Source organism: Barbus barbus, assembly GCF_936440315.1.
Source record: "Barbus barbus genome assembly, chromosome: 1".
In the NCBI taxonomy this organism is placed as follows: domain Eukaryota; kingdom Metazoa; phylum Chordata; class Actinopteri; order Cypriniformes; family Cyprinidae; genus Barbus; species Barbus barbus.
Window position 1 is genome coordinate 40,641,523 of NC_136729.1, and position 17,778 is coordinate 40,659,300.

Consider the following 17,778-nt stretch of genomic DNA (forward strand, 5'->3'; position numbering starts at 1 on the left):
GTGATAAAAATCGTGAATCGTGATATTTCTATAAAAAATCGTGATATGATATTTTTCCCATATCGCCCACCCCTACATGGTACCCTGTAAAATAATCCACTGCTTCGGTGTTCCTTCATTTTTAGCAAACAGTTGTGCTGCTTAATACATATTACTTGATACAATACCATTGAAAATGTTGGGGTATGATTAAAAAAAAGCAGCTTATCTTTTATTTAAGGATGTATTAAATATCATAAGTGAAAGCTAAAACATTTAATGTTATAAAAGATTTCTATATCAAATAAATGCTGTTATTTTGAACATCCTGCTCCTATTTATTTAAGAATCCTAAAAAAAAATCCACAAAATATTAAGCACCAAAAACGTTTCACCATTGATCATAATAATGCCCATTATTAATAGAGTACCACCAAATCAGTATATTAGAATGATTTCTGAAGAATCGTATGACACTGAAGTCATAAATTCATCACATGATTAAATTTCATTTTAAAATATTTTCAAATAGAATACAGTTATTTTAAATTGTAATAATGTTTCACAATATTACCTAAATGCAAGAGACTTTTTTTTTTTACAAGAGAATTCTTGTATAAACATTAAAGAAATCTTATTTATCCCAAACTTTTGACAGATAGTATCTTTGCTATCATCAAACCAATAAATCAATATATCAATAATATAAGTGATAATGTCAATAATAATGAAATATTATTTGATCTATGAAGTTGTAAAACTCGATCTCTGAAGTGGTGGCATTACTATTCTAGATGTATGAACATCTGGTTATGTGTGGGTGGATTTTTCTCTATAAACAGTCTCTTTTTGGTAATGACGTATTGTTCAACTCATTTATTGTAAGTGCATTTTTATTTTTTCTAAGGGACAAGATTTACATTTACATTTATTCATTTAGCTGACACTTTTATCCAAAGCGACTTACAATTGCTATATATGTCAGAGGTCGCATGCCTCTGGAGCAACTAGGGGTTAAGTGTCTTGCTCAGGGACACATTGGTGTCTCACAGTGGATTCGAACCCGGGTCTCTCACACCAAAGGCATGTGTCTTATCCACTGCGCCATCACCACCCAAGATGTAATATTTAATGTGGTAAATGTGCCACAGCTGCTCTCCATAGAGCTTAACTTATATTAAACCCAGGACATTCCTTGAGTGAGGTGTTGACTTGTGGCTAGGTCAGGTTTGAGGCCAGTAGCATATAGTCGAGGTGTTTTCCAGTGCCCTCATGATTGTCTCTTCAGGTCTTCTATGTGTGGCATTTCACTCTCAATCTCAGAATGTGCCACCTTTGACTGCCTGGGTTTATATTAACCTGCTGCTTTCTTTACCGTACTGCCATCTTAAGAGGACCAGGAGACTCTTTCTGCTGCTTACAATACATCTTCAATGGCTAATAATAATACATAAGCCTAACATCTTCTTTTTCTCACAGGGCCACCGAAGAGGCCGTTTTCTTGGGCAAAGCACCACTAATTTCTAACATTCTCCTTTGCTTGTGGTAAGTTCCTCACGTTAAGCTTGTTTCTCTCTGGTTTTGTAAATGTTACTCTGCATTTCCATATATCTGTCTATGCCATGTTTGAATTATTCTGCATCTCTTTTAGTGGTCGACCAGTATGGGCTTTTCTAATGTTGATGTCTAGATGCCTGAATAATATAATGCCAAAAAAAGGAAATCATTACTGAAATGAAAGCTTATTTTAGACAAAATTTATGAAAAAAAAAGTATATATTGGCACATCTTTGTTGGTGATTTACATAATGGTGAAATGTCACTTCATTGACCAGAGTGGGCAGCGTTACTGTATATTCCAGTGCACTAATCTCATAATGGCCAAATATTGTGCGATTTAATCAGCGTGGCTGAAATATAGGTCACTAATCTGTTTACAATTTGAGATCATTTGGATTGCATGATTTACCTCATGAGAATAATTTGGCCTTGCTGTTTGTATTGTCTATCAGGCATTTAGTTTTCCTTAACCATGTTGTTTGCCAGTTGTAAAGGAGTCAGATCTTGTTGGAAAGAATGCCCTTGTTGGAAAAAGTATGCTTTGATTAATGGGCATTTGAAATATTGTATGCTCTGTTGTCTTGTACACATTAATCAGATTAATGACTGTGAGTTTCCTGCAAGGTTTATGAGAGCTTCAGCCCCTCCTTCCCTTGGCCTCATTCTGCTCAGACGGAAGCCATTGTTTTCATGGGTCTGTGGTAGCAGGTTATCCAGTATTTGTCATTAATTGCTGACTTGGCCCACGAGTCAAAGGTTTTCTTCTTGTGTACCACTGAGGCTGACATGCATTTACACTGTTTGTGAAGGTGTGTGTGTCAGAGAGATCTGTGTGTGAGAGTCATACAAACGAATGCCACATGCTGCAAGTTGTATTTTTAAAGCCACATCTAACAACTAGGGTTGGGTACCGTTCACATGTTAACCGGTATGGCACCTGAAATTCGGTAACGGTACCCAACGGTACCTTTTTTCAATACTTTACTCTCTGTGTAATAACAAAAACATTTATTTCAGTGAAAAAATAAGTCCAAAACTCTCAATTTCAACATTTTGAACAATAGGGCCCTACAATTGTTTTTCTTTTTCTTTTTTCCAGAAATTCGTGTTTTATTTTTTCTGATAATCAAATGAAGGCATGAAACATTTACTTATTTTTAATTAAATGAAAATGAAACCCTTTTATTTTTTGGCAAACAAACAAAGGTTTACTGTTAAAATTAATACATGGTAGAAAAATTGTGTGAATATTCCTTTAAAAATTTATTTTATAATAATTATATTTTTTCTACAATTAAGTGGTTAATGTACACTGAACAAAATTATAAAACGCAACATTTTTGTTTTTGCCCCCATTTTTCATGAGCTGAACTCAAAGATCTAAGACTTTTTCTATGTACAAAAAATATTGTTCACAAATTTGTCTAATTCTGTGTTAGTGAGCACTTCTCCTTTGCCGAGATAATCCATCCACCTCACAGGTGTAGCATATTAAGATGCTGACAGCATGATTATTGCACAGGTGTGCCTTAGGCTGGCCACAATAAAAGGCCACTCTAAAATGTGCAGTTTTATCACACAGCACAATGCCACAGATGTCGCAAGTTTTGAGGGAGCGTGCAATTGGCATGCTGACTGCAGGAGTGTCCACCAGAGCTGTTGCCCGTGAATTGAATGTTAATTTCTCTACCATAAGCCATCTCCAAAGGCGTTTCAGAGAATTTGGAAGTACATCCAACCGGCCTCCCAACTGCAGACCACGTGTAACCACACCAGCCCAGGACCTCCACATCCAGCATCTTCACCTCCAAGATCGTCTGAGACCAGCCACCCGGACAGCTGCTGCAACAATCAGTTTGCATAACCAAAGAATTTCTTCACAAACTGTCAGAAACCGTCTCAGGGAAGCTCATCTGCATGCTCGTCATCCTCATCGGGGTCTCGACCTGACTGCAGTTCGTCATCGTAACCGACTTGAGTGGGCAAATGCTCACATTCGATGGCGTCTGGCACTTTGGAGAGATGTTCTCTTCACGGATGAATCCCGGTTTTCACTGTACAGGGCAGATGGCAGACAATGGGTGAGCGGATTGCTGATGTCAGCGTTGTGGATCGAGTGGCCTATGGTGACGGTGGGGTTATGGTATGGGCAGGCGTATGTTATGGACAACGAACACAGGAGCATTTTTATTGATGGCATTTTGAATGCACAGAGATACTGTGATGAGATCCTGAGGCCCATTGTTGTGCCATTCATCCACAACCATCACCTCATGTTGCAGTATGATAATGCACGGCCCCATGTTGCAAGGATCTGTACACAATTCCTGGAAGCTGAAAACATCCCAGTTGTTGCATGGCCAGCATAAACACCGGACATGTCACCCGTTGAGCATGTTTGGGATGCTCTGGATCGGCGTATACGACAGCGTGTTCCAGTTCCTGCCAATATCCAGCAACTTCGCACAGCCATTGAAGAGGAGTGGACTAACATGTATTGTAATATAATATTTAGTATTACTACTGTACTACTCTCTGTTCAAAATAAAAGAAAAGAAACCGAGCATAGTAGATTTTTTTCTCTTTTTTTTCCTGTTGTACCGAAATCCTATGGAACCGAGGTACGTACCGAACCATGACATCTGTGTACTGTGCCACCCCTACTATAGACACAATATCGGATTTGGATCGGTCTTGTCTGACCGATACCCGATCCGGCAAAAAATGAGCGTATCGGAGCCTGAGTATTGAGTACTGAGTAACAGATTGGTGCATCCCTAGTCCTTGCTACATTTCTGTGCATTGATCATGGTAGTATCCTTGCTGTCTTTGCAGGGTCTGAGAGCTCTCAGATTTCATCACAAATATCTTAATTTTTGTTCCAAAGATAAATGAAGGTCTTACAGGTTTGGAATGACATGAGGATGAGTAATTAATGACAGAATTTTCATTTTTGGGTGAACTAACCTTTTAACAGCCCTTGTGTTTCTTGTGTTATATGGAAAAGAGCAGCATGAACATGCTTTAAAATATCTTTCTTTGTGTTCCATGAAAGTAATTATGTCATATGGGTTTAGAGCAGCATGAGAATTCTTATTACAATATTTTTTTAAATGGGATACTTCACCCTGAAATGAAAATTGTCATTTACTCACCCTCATGTCGTTAAAAAATGAATTACTGAACTTAAAAACTCAACTAAACTTTTTTTTTTTTTCTTTAAAGCCAACAGTGTTATTTCTCTCGGTCATTTTATAGTCCTCTCTTTATGCCTATTAAATTTGGGTTCTTAGTTGTTTGACTAGCGAAATGGTCTGTTTTGTAGTTATCTAACCTGAAAGACTTTAGCACTGATCTGGCATAAATATCTAAGTCAACGACCTATGAAATGTAAACGTCCCCAAATGCAGGGCCCCTAACACTCTTGTTAGTCTCTGAGCAACTTGTGCAACAAATTGTGAAAAGCATTTATACAAATGGGAGTTCATCGCATCTGTTTTCTCTTGGGAAAGGGGGTTGCCCTTCTTGCAGTTGCACTAGATTACAAATAACATGCATGATCGGCCATCTGCTGCTGTCTATTTTTAATCTGGGCTGATTGGTAAAGTTTTACAACTATTTAAATTGTTGTGGAAATGCAATGGATTGTACGTTTTAAACCGAAGCCTTTTCAAGGATTTGGACGTGCTCCAGGACAAGGAAATTAAGTAAATCCGAACAACGCTAGGTAGATTTTATTGTTGTTAGTCATGGGTAGTGTTATTAATCAGGTTTTGAATTTCACAAAGTTTTTGTCCTTTTGTGCTCCAAAAGCTGGTTTGGTATCATAGTTCTTAAGGCTTCTTTGTCATCAGCAGGAATCGGTTAATATGTTTGTGCCATGTTGTAACACAGATTAACATTGAACGAGGGATCCAAGCCATATTTGGAGACCAGAATATCTTGCAAAACTTGAGACTATTTTGACTGGAACCAGTAAACAAACATATTTACATCTATGCTTTTAGGAAATATTTTTCAGGGTATTGTTTTTTTTTGTATTAAGTTTATTTCAGTTGAAACGGCTAAGATTTACATTTTAGTCTAGGACTAGGCTTAAGTCTTGTCTGTGAAACCAGGGGATAGAATAGCCTGTTTAAGTAAGGAGTAAATAACAATGGGCCATTGAATTATCAGAAAATAAATCACAACCGAAGTGGTAATGTGGCTGTGACGCAAAGCGGTAACGGATTAATGCAGCGCAGTTAACGTAGGTTCTATTTAACTCTATAAATTACTTGTAGTTCAAGTCAGTTTTCCAATCCAGTAATCACAAAGAGCTGTTACTTCTGATAAGAAACAAAGTCTTAAATAATGTCCATTTTATTGCAGAATTAAAATATTAAATGCCATTTTGATGCTCTTAAATGTGACATGAATGATCACTGTAGCATCTCAGTTCAAGCGGCAGTGCAGAGCATGAGTCTCTTCCACATTATTACAATTTATAGCGTGAAATAAATATGCGTGAACATCAGAAGCTATGTTTTAAAAACAACAGTACAAATTACTTAAATCTGTCATGTCTCATGTAATCGCTCAATCAGCGTTTCAGCCAAAAGAAAGACGTCAAATAAAACAGCTTATGAACTAGTGTTGCATGATATATAGGTACTAAAAAGGTATCGAGATACCCTGCTTTTAAAAGTGGTACAATTCTACATTTTTACTAGTACAGGTACTTTAAGAATGCATTTTAATAGGAGTCGTATTTCCTGAGTAAAACACGGTTTATTTAGCGCTAGGAAAACATGGACGGAATCGCGGAATCCGGTCATAAAAATGGAATTTACTGTATAACGCGGAATATCATGGAATTTGCCCAGTTTGGGCTGAATGAATTAAGTCATTAGGTCAGTGCACGTAAATAAATAACCTGATATGGACTAGTGTCTGTGAATATTAAGCCAAGAAAATACTATTTAAATATGAATCCTGTCTCCGTGTGAATGAATGATGCAGAAACGCGGTTTCGTTTACTACACATACTGAAGCTTGTGTGACGCTCGCAGTGTTTTCTGCCTCTGCCGCCTCAATATATGAGTACATGAACACACAAACAATCTCTAGAACTGCTCTGGGGTAAGGTTATGAGCATTTTACCGTTTCTTTTGCAGAAAACTATCGTCATATCACATACAAACAAACTTAAAGGTCTTTGCATAAAAGTTTGGTTCAATGACAGAAATGTATTACTTAATGTAATGATAGTACTACTACTACTAAAAATATTAACGCAATATTTAAGGAGTATTTACCAGAAAAAAATATTTACCATAATTTATTTACCAGAAAACCATAGATAAACAACACTGGAAAAAAAAGAAATGATAAATTAATTCTTTATAAAATAATTAAGTTTTATAAATTAATTAGACATGCTTCTGATTATTAAAAGTTTATGAAAATATTATAATGGAGTACAGAAAATTAATGGAAAGCACAGATTCACAGAATTTGAGAAAAATAAAACTGAATTTGAGAAATACAAAACAATTATTTTATAGGGCCTTAAAAAGGTAATTTTTGTTAAATTCTTAATAAAAAAACAAACAAACAAAAAAAGTCCAGATTTAAACCAGAATTTTGGGGAAAAAATAAATAAAACTGATTTTATAGGGCCCAATTTATTTAATTTGTGTCTTTGTTTTATTGTATTTGTCCTTTAGTTTGATACTTGCATTTGTTCTTATTTATTATATTATATTAAGACTATATTGTGATAATTGTTACTGTCAAATAAAATTACTAACATACATCATGAAATAAGATTTGGCTGTATCCTTTCAGCTAACTTACCAATGTTGCAAAGATCTCTACATACCTGGTATCTGACAACACTAAGAACAATGTCATTTAACATTGCATTTACCTCAGGAAAGTCACAGTTGGATAGTTAGCTATAAAAATACTAAAGAAGACATGTTTTATGTTTTGTGCAATTGAGTTGCATTTTTGAGTGTAGTTATTATGTTTGAAAATATAGCATTGAATGCAATAGTTTTGTTGTTAATTGTAACCTCTAATTTAATGCACCAAACGAGAGCGTTCCCTGTATAGTTTAGAGCAGTGGTTCCCAACCTGGGGGGCGCCAGAGTTCACAGCGGGGGCCGCGGGAGCAGATATACTTTAAGGTAGGGCTGGGCAATAAAATGATAATTGTAATTATAGTGATATAATTTTCCTTGATAAAACAAGTATGATAAACATTCAATGTAATGTTTATGTGGGAAAAGCGGAGCAAAACAGCACTACTCATTTGAACCGTGCCACACGGACCATATCCGCTCGGTTCAAACAGCGGCGCAGCGCAGAGCGAGCTGACTAGAGCAGATGTGTTTACTCACCGATCACGAAACCACTAAACAGCGCTGTGAGATCCAGTGAGAAGCGCTTGAATTCAGCGAAGAACACAAATGACTGGTATAAACTAGTATCAGTCAACTGATATGAACTAGTTTAAATCCATATAAAACAGCGCTGACAAACAGCAGAACACTGTGTGTAACGATACAGTCAGATGGCTTTTCAATCTAAAAATCTCCATCGTTTATCATGGATTTACTGTAGTAACATTAACTGCACCATGGTATTGTGGCAGAAATGTGGGGTATTTATATCAAATTTTTGAAAAAAAGGTTGGGAACCACTGGTTTAGAGTATTAGTTTGGGGAAATAATCCTTAAGATAGTAGAGACCCTGTCAGTCAGAATGCAGCTTGATTCATGGAGCTCTTTCCTAACAAGCTGATGATCTCAGTCATCTGAATTGGGCTGTAGCACCACTGCTGTAGCAACTGCCTAGCAACATACTGACATCCAGCTGCTGCATTGTACCAGCCTAGCATCATGGTGTTCAGAACACTTAAAAAATGCATAACAAGCACTTACAGTAGCAACACCTTAGCAACCACAAAACTGCACTCTAGATTGTGGTTTTGCTAGGGGAAACAGCACATTTATTTCACTGGATGATGTAATAATCTAAATGGGGCTGTTGATTTTTGCTGTGAACATGCACTGTAGTTTGCTGTTTGTCATGCAGGCTGTCCTATACATCTTTTGCGCAGTAGATCTGATAGCTGCCTGCTCTTCCCCCAGTGTTTTACTGACACAGCCATGTAATTACAGCTGCCGTGGTCACGCCTCTCTCCAGACATGCTCGGATTTTAGCTCGGATCTCTGTGGGAGTGCTGAGCTGTTTTACATCGATGTGATGGACCAAACCAGAAGCACCGCTGTACAGCACAATAGAGCCCTGCACAATGAAAAGGGGGCTGCACTCCTCCCTGCTTGTATTTCAATTTTACAGCTCTAGGATCTCTGTGAACACATCCATTGTGTTGATTTACCTGTTGTTAGGCTCTTTGGGCCACGACTCTGACAGTGGGTATTTGACGCATCACGTCGGAGCCTAAAGGTCCTCTGTTCCATCTGCTCTCAGCTGTTGGAAATTGTTGCCTGCTTATGGAAGAGGGTTATTAGGATCTGCTGTGTTCTTGCTCCAGCTCGGCGGGATCTCTGGGGCTTTGATTATTTCTGGAGTTCAACATGACACAGCTGCTTGCTGCTGTACGTACAGTGTGACATGCTCCATGGGAATGGGTGTGTCTGGCTTCTTCGATGCATTGTGCACTTACTGTATTGTTGGGAATGCTTTGTGCATTTTTCTCTCTTGCATTTCCTTGTAGTTTTCACATTGTTTCTTGTATATTCAGTAATAGCAACACCTTGCTTTCCCAATATGTGGCACAGAGTGATATATGGACTAAATACTGAATCCTGGCCTTTTTTATTAGTAGTATGTAGGGGTATAAATGGTACCCAAAATGACGATTTGGCAAGCACCTCAAATTCCTCAGAAATCATGGTCATGTTTTTGGGGAAATATAGTAAAAACAAAGTAAAACTGCTTTTTTCTTTTTTTATTAAAGGGGTCATGACATGTATTTTGTAGTATTTTAATATGTTCCTTCAGGTTCACTTCAAATGTTAATGAAGTTTTTTTTTTTGATTTATCAAAAAATTTTTGAGTTGATTTATCTGTGTTGTAATACTTCTGGTCATAGAGCTTTTTAGATGAATGCCAAGGCTTTTTTATGTTGGGTAGAATCTGCAATCTCTATCCCAGTTCATTTGCTGGCTTCCATGTCTGCAGTATGCCATGTTTTCCTCCAACTGGCAACCCGGGGTGTCGAAATAATAGTGGGTACATTGGCAGTGGGTGAAATCACATAGACCAAAACAAAGACAGACATTCTGACACGGAACACACATTTCAAAGTTGAATAACTGGCTGGAGTGTTGGTTTTCGTAGGAACAAGTAACCTAGTTTCCTAAATATCTGCAAACATATTATGGTATTTTTGTTTTTTGTACAGTCAAAAAATACATACAGCACATTTAAGGCTTGTCATAAAAGGCTACTATTATGATTGGCTCATGTAATTGCATAGGAAATATTATCAATGCCCCATTGCTATTGCACATGAGTAAGTGTTTTGAAAACATTTTCACTTACAGACAAAGCCTTATGGAATCATTTACATATGGCTTGTGATGCAGCTGTTGTCACATCCAAGCCAGTTGGCTGCTTTGGATGTCTTGCTCTGGAGGCAGTCATATGCAAATGTATTTTCCCCATGATGCCTCAGATCCCCTGTTTAAAAAAAGCCGTTTAAAAAAAGCTATGAAACTTTTTTTTTTTATGTTATAAAGACCTCTTATATGTCAAAAGATCAAGGCAAATTTGATCTCTCATGTTATGAGCCTTTTGTTTACAGAACAAACTATGAGAGATCCAAAATTCCTTTTAACTCTTATAGGTTATTATGTCAACAAAATGCGGTAACACTTTATTTTAAGGTGTCCTTTTTACATGTTACATGTACTTACTATTATAATAACAATAAATTATACATAATTGCATGCAAGTAACCCTAAAACAAATCCTAATCCTAACCCAGGGCTTGAAATTAATTTGTTTACTTGGTAGCACTGGTGCTCCCAACTTTAAAAAGTTACGAGCACCGGCAAAAATTTAGGAGCACCACAACTACAAATTATATATTAACAGATTTCATCTTTACATTCTTCAATTTAATGCAGATTTTAGATTGGTAAATATTAGCTGTCAATCACCCAGTCACTGCTTTCCGCTGTCAGGTGACAGGGAGCTAACTACCATGGGAAATGCTAAGGGCTGAAGAAGAGAGAAAATGAAAAGAACACAGATTAATTTAGGTGGTTTATGAAAGAAATCTGTCAGAGTTTGGTTAAACCCAGAGCGAGAGCTCCTCTTTGACGAGGGTTAGGATGGTATATGCGATGTTGAATTTTACATTCAGCTCTGGCAATTGCTTGGAATGGTTGGCAGCTAGGGTTGTGCGAAGTTGACACAAAATTATATTTCTATTTTCTAGGATTTTATCGATACCGATAATTAGACGATATTTTGCTGAGTGTGTCATTGTGCTGATCCGTGGACAGTTTGATATTATTCATATTCTGTGTGGTGGTCAGTTCACAGCAGTGATAGAAATTAATCTTTTCCAATAAGTTTAAATAGATTTTTACCTTTTTAAGGTAATTTTACAATTAAGCCATTTTTTTTCTAAAAGTGTGCATCATCATTTGAGTCAAATTCTTACATTTAATCAGTCAATTAGAAAAATAAGACATTTGGGCTGTTATCAAGCAAATTAAATCAGTATCAACAAAATTAATCTTTGAATCTTTTGAATTTTCTGAAGTGGCATTTAGATAATAATAATAATAATAATAAATTGTATTATACTAATATATATATATATATATATATATATATATATATATATATATATATATATATATATACCTAGATGCCTCATTATGGACTGTTTCTATGGACCACGATAAGTAAGCCATCCGCCATTTTTGGAACGAATCTTTGAGCACATTGACTGTGTGCGTCTACTACAGCAAGTTACATGGTTGTATATCTTTAAATATTCTTTGATTATTATGGTGAATGTAAGATGGCTGACACGTCAACGTACCCGGAGTGGTCGAATAGGGAATCTACACATCTATGGTTTGCTCGTCACTCCACGGAAGAGAGGGGCGGAGTCAGCAGAGCTCACTAGGATTTAAAGCAACATGAACTAGAACAGCGTGCTGAAGACAGAGCTGATTTTGACAGGGTAAAGGTGTTTTTTACACTACCATTGAGACTTTTCATTAAGGCCCTAAAGAATCATATCAACTTGGGCCAAGTAAAATGGGCATCCGATGATCCCTTTAAATTAGCAGATGAGGTTCAAGTGAAGCTCTCATATCAGCGCTCCTTCTGGCATGTTTGTGGGAAATACTATCATCAGGAGCTGACTTTCCATTCCCTCCCCTGCCTTCACTTCACAGGGAGGTAGTTTAGGGGAAGTAATCCAAGCTCTTTTTATTTGCTGGAAAAAACAAAGACTTATCCTTATTTGCCCTACTGATTTTCGTTGATGCTGACAGAAACTGTTGGACTCTTAACATGGTAAAAGCAGTTGTTTCTAAAATGCCAAATATCATATTGTAATTATCTTGTAATGGTAATTGATGATTTTTGATTAATCCCATTTAGGGTTGCAAAAAGGTGGAAAATTTCCAGTAAATTTCGGAAAACTTTCCAGAGTTTTTTTGGAATCTTCCAGGGATTTTTGGAAAGTTTCCTTAAATTTTCCACCCCTTTGCAACCCTAATCCCATTAAGTTAACATTCATTTATTCATAATTATTGCATTCCTATTTAATTCCACTCTGTTTGACATGTGCTCTATGGCACTCCTTTAGTGAAGTCTGTGAAGTTCAACTGGGATTGTCTTATCCTATGTTGTTGTTGTTGTTGTTGTTTGTTTATTTTTTAATTATACTTTACTAAGTTGATATACTGTCCAACCTTTGTGTCATATTTGAAAATATATTGAAAAGCAGGATTTAACAAGCCAGTGAATGAATTGCCAAAACTAGTACATCCACAGCAATGCTCTTCAACACTCTGTTAGTTCCCAAGCCCCCCTTGAGGATGCAAATTTTCCATTAGCATAGCCAGTTTGGCCTAAATTGAGAGCAGATGCTTCTGCGAGGCCGATCCCACTCCTTCCTCCCGTTTGTTATGTCTGTTTGAGGAAGCTATATGACCTTGGCTCAGATAATATGAAGAGAACCCAAGGCCAGAAGCAGTGCTAAATGTATACAAGCACGGGAAGAGCGTGTACAAGGTTCATTAGGTGTACACCTACTTGTTCTGTTTGGACTAAATTAGGGCCCTATGATTTCCGCGATGCAGAAAACGCAGACAGAATTTCACCAAGTCACGAATTTGTCAAAGTTTGGATGAATTAATCAAAAGTAGGTCATTACACTTAAATCAAATCGCGATATGGACTAGTATCTGTAAATATTAAGCCGCAAAAGTCGATTGAAGTATGAATCCTGCATGTTCTGCGCATCTCTGTATGAATGGAGCATACGCGTGGTTATGTTTACTAACGTTACATACACAGCGCGCATGGCTCTCGCGGTGATTTCAGCGTCTGCCGTCTCAATGAGGACATAAATACATGAACAATATCTCCAAAACTGATCTGAGAGTCACTTCACGAGCATTTTACCATTTCATTTGAGTAAAACAAGCGTCATATACAAACAGAACTTTAAAGTAGAAATAGGCTATATTACTATTATTTAGTAGAATGTACCTAATACTACTACTACTTACTATACAGTTGAAAATAATAAAACTTAATTTTTTTAAGAAATAATCACAAAATATTTTAAATATTAAATCCCCTTTATTTGCCAAAAATTGTTTAATTTTCATTAATTAAAATATAAATTAAATCAATGTTTTATGCCTTCATCTGATTTCATAAGGTTACTGTAAGAATAAATAAAAATAGTTTGCATTCAAATAATTAGACATGCTAAAACACAGAATTTGGTAACAATAAAACATAAGGTGAGGAAAAAAATAAAACACTTTTAATAAATGTTAAATTGTATAAGTGTCATGATTTTAATTAATTAGACGTGCTTTTTGATTAATAAAATTTAATTTGACCATTAAAAGGAGTCCAGAAAAATTAAAACGAAAATAAAACAAAATTTGGAAAAATATAAAACAGATTTCATAGGGCCCTATAGTTTAAGCCATAGCCAAAGCTGTTTGTCGTTAATAAACAGGTTATTTTAAGGCAATGATTAAGTGCCTGAGAGTCTTAGTGTCCCTATATGAGCAATAATGAATGGACACTTCCATGTCATCGGACATTTTTATCTTGCTACACTTCTAGAAAATAAAGCTTCCATAAAAGGGGATTTTCCACTAGTTAAAAGAAAGAAAGCTCTTTTATTGGAATTTATGTTTCAGTGACTAACCTGTAACATCCGTGTAACCTTTCCTTGCACAAAGGTTTTCTATAGATTAATCAGATAGTCCTCACACTAAGAAATGGTTCTTTTAAGAACTGTTCACTGAAAGGTTGTTTGGGGAACCCAAAATGGTTATTCTATGGGATTGGATTTGTTTTTATAGTTACTTTTACTATTGGTGGAAATACCTGATTTGATTTTGTTTATAGGAACATCATTAACTAATAGGGACTAGTAGGGACTAACCCAGCACAATAGGAACTTCCAGTGATGTAAGTGTATATTGATTGGCTGAACCCATGCCATACAAAACAATGGGACCCACCATTTTGAAAAAAGCCTTGTAAACGCACAGTTTACATGTACTTACTCCACGGATACGGAAAACCAGGAAGTCCAGACACTTCTCCGTCTTTTAGTTATTGACATTGTTGAATGTAACACTTAAATGATGTCGCTGTCAGCCGGCTTATGTCACTTCAGAGTTCCTACAAGCAGTGCGAATGCAACCTTTAGTTCTAAAGAGTTTACAGTGGAAAAAGGGTTCTTCAGATAATTAATGTTCTTCACACTAAAAAAAAAAAAAAGGTTCTTTTAAGGACTGTTTACTGAAAGATTCTTTGGGGAACCAAAATGGCATTTTTTCTATGGCATCGTTGTGAAAACCCCCTTTAGGAACCTTTATTTATAAGAGTGTGTAGCAATGGCATAAGAACCATTTTGGGTTCTCCAGAGAACCTTTCAGTGAACAGTTCTTTAAAAGTACCATTTTTGTTCCTAGAGTAAAGAACATTTTAATGATCTAAAGGTCTTTCTTCCACTATAAAGAGAATCCTATGTGCAATGGAACGGTTCTGTGGATGTTAAAAGGTTCTTTATGGAACCATCAATGCCAATAAAGAACCTTTAGTTTTAGTAGTATTCTCAACATTCAACTAGAAACAAATTAGTGGGAGGACCTGCGTGACTGTGGCATCTTTTTTTTTTTTTTGTGACTCCACCCAGACTGGGGAAGAGAAGCTTCTACCTTACCTAGGTTGCCTTAGGCAGACACAAAGCCGCTCAGAAGTGAGACTGGCCTACGCTGACTTCTTCTTTGAATTGGAATACAGGATTACTGTGCCTGGGCAGATGTCTTTACTGTAGAGGCCAAGGAGTGTCGGGTCACAACAGGTTACTGGCAAGACCGTAGTGAAATGTTTATGGAATACATTTTGAATTGCCTTTGCTTAGTTTTTTTTTTTTTGGATTGAACTTGAGGGCCTGTGCCATGTAGAGCAGAAACTGGATGAACTAGTTTCTCTGGCAAGACTGCTGTTTTTGGTTGTTTTAATTTATAACAAAATTTTGCTGTTACTGACTACAGTTGTTGGCTCTATTTGATTTCATGTCTTGCTCTTTGCAGTTTAACAGACAGCCGCCATCATTCCGTGCTGCAAGGGTGACCCCAAAATGTCTTCCAACGTTGATCTGCAAGACGTTGGGAGCTGGGACAGCTTCTGGGAGGTAAGTATCCCCAACCGCATATGCACACAGATCTTCCTTGCAGAGTGGGCTGCATACTGTGGCGTCCAGCCAGGGAGTTAGAGACTACAGGAACGGATCCCTGCAGATCTGATATTTCCATGAGCTTTCTTAGAGGTTTCCGCCCCTGGCGAGATTTGTAGTAGTTGTACTCCTACACTGCTTCTTCAAGCATGCTTGGATCAATATGTACTTGCCTTGGAGAAAACTGACATGTGAAGTGCTTTTAGATAGTAAAGTGAAAGTGAAATGTTTATTTTGCTATCAGTCTTGTCACTGTAATAGAGTAATTCAGGGGAGAATGGGGGAGATTGTGCCACTATGTAAGATGTTGCTCCCCTAATCTAACAAACATTTCTTATTGTTTTGCATAATTATGTATTTAGTAAGAGCCCTTCATGTACAGCTGCTTGCAATTGAAAGATGCGTGAAAAAAGTTTATTCTATAAGTATATAATATAATATAAATTTTATGTCACAATAAGTTGTAAAAAGTTATATCAAATGTATTGATTGATTGACATTGTATAAAACTGTAACAATATAAAGATTAATCATTAGCCATGGTTTTAATTTAATTTCGGTTTATGTCAGTTACAGAAACTAGTCATAATGAATCTAATTCTAAAATCTTACATTTCACCTTTATTAGACTGTATTGTACTTATTCATTGATAATCCTTGCTGTTAACGGTTAACGTGAGTCAGTGAGTTAAACTTGAGAACCGGATCAGTCAGGTTTAGAAATGGAATGACTCTAACATGACTTTCGTTTGTCAGCCTGGGAACTACAAGAGCACGGTGAAGCGCATTGACGATGGCTACAAACTATGCAATGAGCTGGTCAGCTGCTTCCAGGAGCGGGCCAAGATTGAGAAGGGCTATTCCCAGCAGCTGAGTGACTGGGCCAGGAAATGGAGGGGTGTTGTGGAGAAAGGTGAGCATGACTGTGTCTCATCATTCATCCTCCTTAAGTAGATGCATCCCGCTACGGTTACATCAACACATTCTATTTCCATGAGCTAAGTGCTTCTGTGCTATCTGTTAATAGTTGCACAGTAGTTTCTAAGTTTGGGGAAAAGAAGGCATGAATGGGTAATATGGAGTTGTGTCATGTGTCAGTGATCTATCACTTTATATCATTCATCATTCCTTTAGCAACCAGTGTATATTGGATATACTCGATTTTGACTACACTACTTGCATACATGGATTTGTTTTGAGCACTTGCAAGAATAACAGCAAGAAAAGTAAATCCTTAATATTTGATTTGAAAAATAAACTGTAAATGTATGCAAACCACAGTATCTTGTATTGACCATAAGAAAAAGTCAAGGATATGAATGGATTACCTCCCAGCGAGCGCCTCAGGCTGGCCACATATTCACTAACCAGATCATGTGACCTTAAAGGGGCAGACACACAGACCTACAATTATTATACAGTAGACTTGGGCTTTTAAGCAGTTATCCATTGTTTTGAGCTGACAGATGAGGCTAAATTTTAATTTCTGTTCTACAGGCCCACAGTATGGGACTCTGGAAAAGGCCTGGCATGCTTTCATGAATGCGGCAGACAGACTGAGTGAGATCCATATGGACCTAAAAGAGAAACTGGTTGTTGAGGACAGCGAAAAGATTAGAAACTGGCAGAAGGATGCCTTCCACAAGCAAATGATTGGTGGATTCCGTGAGACCAAAGATGCTGAAGAAGGCTTCCGCAAGGCCCAGAAACCCTGGGTCCGAAAGCTGAAGGATGTGAGTCTTCTCCTGTGCAGAATACAAAGCCATTAGTATGGATTTGATCTATTAAACAATGACAAAGAAATGTTTTTTGTTTTGTTTTGTTTTTGTTGTATTTGTATTTTTGTTTGATTTGTCTTGGCAGCTCACCCAAAATGATCTGATCTTATGTTATCATCTACTTATCGTAATGGTACTTTTTTATGGAACGATAATGGCTGCACGATTAATCGAATGCGATTGTCATGCACATCTCAGTAAAGCTGGTTCTGTGATGAGTAGTAAATCTCCATCAGCTGCTTTCAGGTGGAGCAGCATTTACTACACAGAGCCGTAGTTCTCTGACAAGCTACACAAAAAAGAATCGCAGACGATATATTCGTACGATTATGAAATTGAAGAAATCGTTTGCGATAATGACAGCTGCTTGCGTAGCTTCTCAGTGAACTATGGCTCTGTGTAGTAAATGCTGCTCCATCTGAAAGCACTTGAAAATACCACATTTAATAACATGTTTTTACTCTAAACTCACTTCATAAC

The 17,778-nt window shown here is 37.0% G+C and overlaps 1 protein-coding gene across 8 annotated transcripts in view; it reads left to right on the forward strand.

The window, feature by feature from the left end:
• The window catches only part of LOC306871602 (protein kinase C and casein kinase II substrate protein 3-like), a 36,923-nt gene that overhangs the window by 5,040 nt on the left and 14,105 nt on the right, over positions 1-17,778 (forward strand). For 3 of the 8 annotated variants that reach the window (XM_079419663.1, XM_079419661.1, XM_079419667.1), the window contains 4 exons: positions 1,459-1,524; positions 15,378-15,478; positions 16,277-16,433; positions 17,018-17,253. In XM_079419663.1, coding sequence (XP_079275789.1) covers positions 15,425-15,478; positions 16,277-16,433; positions 17,018-17,253 — 447 coding nt within the window. In that variant the 5' untranslated portion in view covers positions 1,459-1,524; positions 15,378-15,424. Of the gene's footprint in view, positions 1-1,458; positions 1,525-5,107; positions 5,267-14,997; positions 15,146-15,377; positions 15,479-16,276; positions 16,434-17,017; positions 17,254-17,778 lie in introns of those variants that run through there. The other 5 variants (XM_079419662.1, XM_079419668.1, XM_079419666.1 and 2 more) reach the window with 4 other exon arrangements.